This window comes from Hylobates moloch, unplaced genomic scaffold (genome assembly GCF_009828535.3).
Source record: "Hylobates moloch isolate HMO894 unplaced genomic scaffold, HMol_V3 SCAFFOLD_13, whole genome shotgun sequence".
Lineage (NCBI taxonomy): Eukaryota > Metazoa > Chordata > Mammalia > Primates > Hylobatidae > Hylobates > Hylobates moloch.
Window position 1 is genome coordinate 17,074,427 of NW_026652288.1, and position 9,609 is coordinate 17,084,035.

A 9,609-nucleotide genomic window follows, 5' to 3' on the forward strand; every position below is an offset into this window, starting at 1 on the left:
GGAGTAGAAATTTATTTCTTCAGTCAGATAAATAATAGGAGTATTGACTAGGGGGCAGGTACTGTTCTAGACACTTGGGATGTATCAGTGGGGAAAAGAAAAGAATTCTGCCGTCAAGGAGCTTATATTCTAGCAAGGTATAAATTACCGTGTAAGAAGGTAATGAGTTCTATCAGGGTAGAAGAAAAATTAGTCTAAGATATTGAAGTTGGAAAGTGTATGGTGGGGGATGGAAATTAATGAACAGAGCCAAATTTGAGGTGGTTTCAGTAAGTCTGAGAATGTTTGCTTGTAATAAGATAATTTCATGCAGTCACATCTATTTTGTGAATCAATACATTTAGTCCTCCTTCTGCCATCAGATGCTGTTTTTTATGCTTTCTTGATACTTCTTTCTTTCCTTACATTTTGCTAACTAGCCCATTTTTTGTTATTTCTCTGGCTAAAGTATATTTTATTCTACTGATAGTTACCTTTAAATTATGTATATCCAGCCGGGCGTGGTGGCTCACACCTGTAATCCCAGCACTTTGGGAGGCCTAGGCTGGTGGATCACGAGGTCAGCAGTTCGAGACCAGCCTGACCAACACGGTGAAACCCTGTCTCTACTAAAAATACAAAAAAATTAGCTGGGCGTGGTGGTGGGCACCTGTAATCCCAGCCACTTGGGAGGCTGAGGCAGGAGAATCTCTTGAACCTGGAAGGTGGAGGTTGCAGTGAGCTGAGATTGCCCCACTGCACTCTAGCCTGGGCAAATAAGAGCAAAACTCCATCTCAAAAAAATAAATAAATAAAATAAATAAATAAATAAATTATATATATCCTACATTTTTCTACCAATGTCAAGCATAGAAAGTAAGCTCCATAAGGCAAAGTCTTACACATCTTCTTTATTCTGTCACTGAGCCTAAGACAATAGTAGGAGTATTACAGTAGATTTGTTCCATGAATGAACAAATTAATAGTAAGTATTAACTACATAATCATAACTCTGCTCTGGGGTCAAAGATAGACTCTGGAAGAAAAAATAAAGATTAGAAAGTGAACACAGAAAAAAGTGGGAAAGAATGTTACAGAGGAGAGAGCCTTTATTCCAATCTTAATACAAATGCTGTGACCTTCAAAAGCTTATTCATCCTCTCTGTACCTCCATTTTTTCACCTGAAAAACAAGGGAAGTGGATTAGAACTGCAGTTCATTATGAGCCACAGATCCTCTTAAGAAAATAAAGGCCGGGCGCGGTGGCTCACGCTTGTAATCCCAGCACTTTGGGAGGCCGAGGCGGGCGGATCACGAGGTCAGGAGATCGAGACCACGGTGAAACCCCGTCTCTACTAAAAATACAAAAAATTAGCCAGGCGTGGTGGCGGGTGCCTGTAGTCCCAGCTACTCGGAGAGGCTGAGGCAGGAGAATGGCGTGAACCCGGGAGGCGGAGCTTGCAGTGAGGCGAGATTGCGCCACTGCACTCCAGCCTGGGCGACAGAGCGAGACTCCGTCTCAAGAAAAAAAAAAAAAAAGAAAAGAAAGGCTATCAATTTTCTCCACAAAAGGATTGTATGCATATATCATGAAAAATAATAAGTCAACATGTTTTATCCAATCATGAAACAGCTTTAATGTGTACATTTTTATATGACATAAAAATCTATAAAATATTTTATAACTTTGAAAGGTAATACAATAATTTATACACTTAAAAAAAAAGTTCTCCACTTTATAATAAAGCAAGCTCCAAACCCCCAAGCTGGAAGAACATGTATCCAAAGAAAACAAAACATTTCTAGATGTTGTAAAATGTTTTGAAATATGAAAGTCAAAAATTGTCTTTTAAGTTTCCATAACACATTTGTTTCAGATAAGGATGAAGTTGTTTAATCCTTGCTTTTCTTGACAAACCAATCCTGATTGGCCTACTGCATGTCTTAAGCGGTCGTACTCTTGAAATGCCATGTGGAAAGTGACTACCTAAAAATATAAGACAATAAAAGAGTAAAAATTATCAATAGTTTCTATGTCTAAAAATCTTTACTTCTAATCATGATATTAGCAACATTTACTGAATACTTACTGAGCACTTATTATTTATGTGCCAGGCACTATACTTTAAATACATTATTTTACTTATTTCTAGCTCCAGTTTTAAAATATGAAAAACCTAAGCACAAAAAGTTAAGTAACTTGCCCCATAAAATATAGCAACTAAATAAAGTCGGCATTCCAATCAGACAGTCTAACTTAACAACAATCACAACAAAACCGTATAGGTTTTAAAGCCAACTTGATGTTGTGGCTTTAAACACTAGGTCATTTTTTTCTATTGGTAGCTAAACAACTATGCTGTATGGTTAATGGTTATGTTTGGTTTCTAATGGAGGTTATTGTCAATGATAGAACACAAATGCACTCCATCTATTATGCATCAATAGAGGGCTCTGAGTTGGAAGTTGTTCTTTAACATCATACTATATCTTTTTCGAAGATGTCCAAAAGGGTTCATGGAGATACATAAATCTGTTACTAAATCAGTTATGTAAAATCAACTACCTCTGATAATAAAATACAATATCTCTAACTTTCAGGGTTTTTAAAATAAACTGTGGGGTACACATGTCAAACCAAAAATGTAAATCAAACTTTAGTGAGTCAGTATGACCTCAATATAATAGCCTGTTATACTAAAAACAGTGTAATCAAATATTAAATCTGACAAAAGGTTAGCAGTATGACTTTTACTAACCTGAACCAAAAAGAATCTGTGTGTATCTACGTAAACTTTAATGAAGTAGAATACAGAATTAAGCTACATGTATAATAAACAAGGAGAAAAACAACACAAAATAGATAAAATCAGTTTATTATACTCAATTCAATATTAAAACTAGAAAATTAATTATAAAAGGTTAAAGAAAAATACATTATTGCTAGATCTTTTAAAAACTTTGAAACACAAAGGGATTGTTTAAATAAGACAACATTGTTGGATCACAAGATCCTCCATTGGTCTAAATGATATATAAAGCACCAGTGAACTGGCTAGTTGGGATATAACATGTGCTCAAAATAATTTCAATACTGTACTTGCCTTCACACCACAGAGAGAAGAGAGAGATGGAAAGACAGAGGGATCCATTGAAGACATTTAGTAGTCAATGGAAACGTTAAGAGACGAGGCATCATGATGGCAGGTGGGTGGGTATCAAAACTTTTCAGGATAAGTGGGATCTTTCTAATGCCTTTAAAACGACAGTGTATAAGCAGGCAACCACTCTACTAGGCAGATCAGTAAAATCCATTCATATTAACCCCATTCCCCAGTATCTTCCAACTTTTCTCTTACACTGTGGATTTTAACAAGCCTCAGGAAGATCATTCAACTTTTGTGCCCTTTGAAAGTGAATCTACTTCCTAATTATAGTATTAAATAATTCTGGCTGAATTCATACATTATTTTTGACATTTCACAACAAGTCATTTTAACTTGTGAAGGCAGACTCACATTGTTATATGGGTTTAGATATTTCAAACAAATGTAATGATTGCTTTTCCAATGTGCACACATACTTTATCTTCCTCCTACATCCATTTTATTATCACAATTATAATCACAATGACAGCATGAGTATATACTCCTAATCTTCCTTTATTCTATATCAAAATATATTGCTAAGCCAATTTCTTCCTTTCTTTCTGCCCTAGAAGAATCAAACCCTATCCTTTCCAGGCTAACTCTTGCCATCCTACTTTTTGACTCATGGAGTATTGTTCCATCAGTTATTTCCTTCATTCCGGGGAGAAGAGACTACCTGTGGGCTTTTGATCTTCCAATGTTTTGATTAATTTTTAAAACTATTTCATTGTAAGCTAAGAAAAGAGGAAAAGATACAATTCTGAGGTGACAATAAAAGTATCAGAGGTAACACTCTACTGATTATGAGAATGCAGAAAAAATGTTTTGAGACATGATGCATAACTTAAGATGTTTTAGTAAATATATTTAACCTACAATGCTACTCTTTTTGGATCTAACCTTGTTGTATAATACCAGAAATTTCTGACCAGATTATAACTTTACCTAGTTCCATAATTTCAATCCTACCCCTACCCTACACCCTTGGTACCACAAGGTGGAATGAATGTTAGACATACTGTGTTTTATTCTGATATTGTAGATCTATTGGGCAAAAGATAAGGTTAGTTGTTTAATTTTTCTTTAGTGTGTGCTTTTTTTTTTTTTTTTTTTTTGACAGACTCTCACTCTGTTGCCCAGGCTGGAGTGCAGTGGCTCAATCTAGGCTCACTGCAAGCTCCACCTCCCGGGTTCAGGCCATTCTCCTGCCTCAGCTTCCCATGTAGCTGGGACTACAAGTGCCCACCACCACGCCTGGCTAATTTTTTTTATTTTTAGTAGAGACGGGGCTTCACGGTGTTAGCCAGGATGGTCTTGATCTCCTGACCTTGTGATCCGCCCACCTCAGCCTCCCAAAGTGCTGGAATTACAGGCGTGAGCCACCGTGCCCGGCCTAGTTGTATTTTTAATGTAATCAGAAGTATAAACATCAGTCAAAAATCATGTTAACATGACTAAATGGCAAATATTTTTTATTTGCATAATAAAAAGCTTCGTAACAATGAGAAGCATAGAGCATGTTCTCTATCAGAGAGCATGTTCTCTATTACACATCTCTATGAGATGTGTAAACTAGGCATATACAACACTTAACATATAGTCACTTTAATACATCAATACGAATATCTGAACGTAGTTTTGCAGAGTGCATTTCCCAATAATATTCTAAATAGCATTTTAACTGTTACCAAATTTTTAATTATTAGAATTTATCAGTATAATATTAATGCTTTTAAAAGGTGCTAAAACTTTGTATTTATTTTGAACAACATGAATATCTATACTTTCCTCATACTAAAAATACCATAATGCAATAATCATCTTAGAAGTTATCCTAAAAAGTAACCACAACGTTACCTCCTTTCAATAAATAATTAAATTCTTCTTTACATTCATCAGAGAGAAAAGCAGGCCTTTTAGGTAAAGGTGTTTCACAGTCTGAAAATAAACAGTGATATGTTACAGCAAAAAGTAACTTTTATATAAAATATTAACAGTATAAACAAATTATATTTTCAGAAATATTTCCTTCAGTTGGCTCCTAATGTTTAGAAAAATGAAGTAGGACTCTTTGAAGCTCCTTTTTAAAATTAACTTGTTTCCTTCAACTTCAGTATATTATTGAACATTTGTATACATCTTTATGAGAAAATAGTGTGCACCCAGCTAGCAGCTGCTGAGAAATTCAAAGTTCAAGGTGAAGCTGTGTCAAACTTCAAGGTGAAGCTGTCTCAAACATTCAAGAAAACACACAGACTCCAACTGTACAAGAGGAGAGTGACGAGAAAGAGGTTGATGAAACAGGTGTAGAAGTTAAGGACATAAGGCTGGGCGTGGTGGCTCACGCTTGTAATCCCAGCATTTTGGGAGGCCAAGGTGGGTGGATCACAAGGTCAGGAGTTCGAGACCAGCCAGGCCAACACAGTGAAGCCTCCATCTCTACTAAAAATACAAAAATTAGCTGGGTGTGGTGGCAGGCGCCTGTAATCCCAGCTACTCGGGAGGCTAGGGCAGGAGAATCACTGGAACCCAGGAGGCAGAGGTTACAGTGAGCCGAGATTGCACCACTGCACTCCAGCCTGGGCCACAGAGCTCGACTCTGTCTCAGAAAAAAAGAAGTTAAGGACATAGAATTGGTCACGTCAGAAGCAAATGTGTCAAGAGCAAAGGCAGTCTGAGCCCTGAAGTACAAGTAATGATATGGTAAATGCTCTTGTGGAATTAACAATGTAACCGTATGGAAACAACTTTTTTTTTTTTTGGTGTTTCCAAGGAGTAACTGCAGCTTGCTTTGAAATTTGTATTCTTTCTATCATAAATAAAGCTATGGCTTCTTGCTGGAAAAAAAAAGAAAGAAAGAAAATAGTGTGCATCAATAAACGTTGTCTTGCATTTTATCTCTACCTTCCTTTTTTGTCAAAATTATACATTTGGCCTACATAGAAAAAAGCAGTAATTTTTCTAGCATGAGAAATAATGTTTTAAAATGAATTTCATACCTTTCTCAGAAGTAGAGTAAAATAATTCTTCCTCTGATGTACTTGGATAACAACTCTCATTAGGAACTTCCTGTTCTCCATTATTGGGTACAGTTTTCCATTTAAATAAACTTTGGTGACTTTTACGCATATTAGGACCTGCTGTAGTATCACGGAACGAGGAAGACGCACTTATTTTGTTGACCACAGCCATTTTCAACTCTTTTTCTATCTCCATTTTTACCTCCTCAGCTTCATTTTCTCCAAAGTAATTTTCTTGCCCATTGTTTGTTTCCACAGTGCTTAGAAGTTCATTTTCCTTACTAATTTCATGAAACATACGAAGTTCTTCAAGTACTAAGTCAAATTTTCTCTTCATCTCAAAATCTTTTACTATTGTCAGAGCTTCTATTGATAAATGTTTAGCAACTAAGTCCTGAAAACATTCATCATTCCCTTCACTCAGACCAGTTTCAAATTGATGATTAATATATAATGCAGAGTCATTCTTTCTATGAAAATCCTTTGAATTAGCTATCTCCCTTTCTGGCAAAATAGTCTCATATTCATTTGTATCTGTTACATAATTTTGATTAACATATTTATTTTCTTCCACATTTACTTCCTTACTTATTAATGAAACTGACTGTACAGAAAACATGTCATCCATTGGAAAAAAACTATCTTTCTCTTCCTTTTCTATTTTAGTATCTTTGTGAACTTGGAAACTATTTGTTAAACTTTCAGCTGTGACTTTTTCTTCCTCTTTCAAAATTAAGTCATATTTTTTTTCTTCTATTTCACTTAGCAAGTTCCAAAAATTTAGTACTTGAGTTATAGAAATGGTATGGGTCTCTTCATTATGTATTATGTTGTGGCTTGCTGGTATGGCCTGTTGCCTAACATTGCAGAAATCTTCAAATATGTGCTCACAATCAAAGCTACTGATCTTATTATGTCCCTGTTTTCTTTCCATATTTAAATCTTGGCTGTGCATATTTACTTCATAAAAATTTTCATTAATGTATCCTTGGTTGTTCTGTATAAATTGAGGACAAGAATTAACATGTGTTTTAACAGTACTAGAACTATAGTGAGCCCAATTTTCCACATTCACGAGTTGTTGAGGACAACTCATATTCTGACAAGTAATTTCTCTTATTAAAGAAATTTCGTCCACGTCATCAAAGTCCATTAAAAGAGGAATTTTTTCATATGTTTCAAAAATTGGAAAACCTGTATTTTGAGTTGTCATACTGAAGGAATTAATGGTTTTTTTCTTAGACTTTTCAAAAACTTGTTCAGTTCTAAATAACTTCCTTTTCTTTAACATAGGTTTCATATTATCTTCTAATAGTCTTAAAGAAGTTAAAATCTTTACTAGATATGCAGTATAATTTTCCACTATATTTTTTGGATACTTCAAATAAAGCATGCACTTGAAAATGCATTCTTCTTCTAATTCAAAATCATTTTCAATTCTTGTTAAAGAGTCAAAGTTATTGAGCAAAAAAGCTATGTTAGTTTTCAATAGAATATCTAAAGGTTCTGAAACACTGTCTTGTAAATATATGCTTAAAATTCCATTCTTTATATTTGTATTCATGTTTCTGGTTATTAGATTTTGAATACCAATTATACCAATTTGCTTTTTACGCTTCAAAATGTTATAGCAGGTTAAAATACTATTATCTTTTTGATTTCCTGAAATACTTTTATGGCAATAAAAAATTTCTATAATGAAACTTTCAAAAGGGTTGTTCACATGAAAGACTTTTTGTGTAGCATTGTATCTCAACTGTAGAGTATTATCATTTTCTCCTTTACCATTTAGCCAAACAGTCGTTATTAAAGCTGTTTGACTACCTAATATTTCTCTTATGAGAAGCTTTGATTGTTCTTCATGTGCATTGATGACTTTTGTACAGTGGTAATCTTCCTTGCTTAAAAGGTCTATTTCTAATAATAATAGGCAATTCCATTTTTCTTCAGTTTTTTTCATATTTTCACATTTAGTCTTGTAATTATTTATAATCCAACAATTTCCTCTATTTCTTCTCAAAATATGTCTAACGTTACAGTCCCAGTTTTGAGATTTTTCCAACCTGGTAGGTATGTAACTGTCCAGACATTCTGCTTCCTCCCAATTTGCATTTTCTAGGATAGCGAAATTCTTTCTAGAGTCTCTTACATTACACTGGATACTACTGTAGTTACAGTAGTTTGAACTAATCAAGTCTTTTCTCTTACAAGTATTTTGGCTGCTGAGTGATGGGTAGTCATTTTCATAACATTCGGAAAAAATGTTTTCCGCTTCTACAATTTTTTTATCATTCTGTAACTTTTGCTTCTTAACATCAGGTCTATTTTGGGACCAGTAAATGTTTGTGAAATCCCTAACATATGCCTCTTTTTTGTCATTCTTTTTCTTCGCTATTTCCTTTAAATAGACAGAGGACATTTTGCTATTTAAGTCCATTGGAAACTGAGGGACACTTATTGTGCTGCTATCTCTAAAATAGCTAGGTTTGGCAATTTCCAAGCTGGGCTGATTTTGAGATTTTGATATTTTTAGTACAGATGGTGAAATGTTATTTTCTCTTTTATTTGGTGGCATAACACTGTTAGCTTTACATCTATTCTTAATTTCATGAAATGGTGATTTAGTTTCCTTGTAAAAGATAACATCTAAAAATGGATTTTCTTTGTGAACATTCTCTCTTCCTTGGACAAACTGTTGTTTTCGATTCCCATTTCTAATTCCATGTATATTGTGTACAGAGGTGCTGGGCAGAAGTTGACTAACCCCTGCTTTGGAGCTATTACTGTGGTGCACACTGAAAGCCTCTCTGTCATGCAGTCCTGCCTCAGACCTTCCTGAAGTCCTCAAATCAGAATCAGGACTTTGTGAGGGGGGAGACTGCAAACAGCTACTCATTTGGAATTTGAGATTTGAGCATTTCAGGTTACATATCTGCTTCCCATTGACTGATTTCTCCACACACGAGTCTGTGGAGTTATCAAAAATAGCATTCGTTGAAACAAGGAGTCCCTTGAGGGGTCTAGGGGACAACTCCCAGACTTTTTCCGCCTCAGACAAGCGAGGCACCAGAGGCAGTCGCCAGCCCGCCTTAAGGACACCTCCAGGCTCCTCAAGACAGAGCCGCTTGCTACTGGGTGGTTGGGAATCCGGGTCCTCAGGAGGCGTTAAAGAGGAGGTAGGCTCTCTGAGCTCGGCCATCCGCGGCGTGGGCTGAGGGAGCGACATGACAGCAAATGGAAAGGATCTGTCCGAGGCGGGGCTCCGATCTCTTAATAAGCTGTTCCGGGCCGCCCTGGCCACGCCCCTGACCCGCCCCTCTAGACTTGGCCTTAGCCTAATCTCAGGGTTTGCCCCACCCCGAATCCGCCCCTCCACAGCCCCAGCCTCAGCCCCGCCCCGCCCCGCCTCCCTCAGTCCCGCCTCTCCCTGCCCCCACCCACGCGCCCCGGTTGTCTCAGCC

General features: G+C 36.3%; 1 protein-coding gene across 3 annotated transcripts; it reads right to left on the reverse strand.

Annotated features, from left to right (window-relative positions):
- Nucleotides 1-1,591: 1,591 nt before the first annotated feature.
- Nucleotides 1,592-9,399, reverse strand: RAD51AP2 (RAD51 associated protein 2). 3 transcript variants are annotated; one of them, XM_058426784.1, is made up of 4 exons: nucleotides 6,128-9,360; nucleotides 4,986-5,066; nucleotides 3,084-3,234; nucleotides 1,878-1,966 (listed from the first exon to the last, which is right to left on the reverse strand). In XM_058426784.1, the coding sequence occupies exons 1-3, from the start codon at nucleotides 9,345-9,347 to the stop codon at nucleotides 3,086-3,088; spliced, it is 3,450 nt and encodes a 1,149-aa protein (XP_058282767.1). In that variant the 5' UTR covers nucleotides 9,348-9,360; the 3' UTR covers nucleotides 1,878-1,966; nucleotides 3,084-3,085. The 3 variants fall into 3 exon arrangements, with proteins under 3 accessions (XP_032028170.1, XP_058282766.1, XP_058282767.1); XM_032172279.2 differs by lacking the exon at nucleotides 3,084-3,234 and having other exon boundaries at nucleotides 1,592-1,966; nucleotides 6,128-9,399; XM_058426783.1 differs by having other exon boundaries at nucleotides 1,875-3,234.
- Nucleotides 9,400-9,609: the final 210 nt, after the last annotated feature.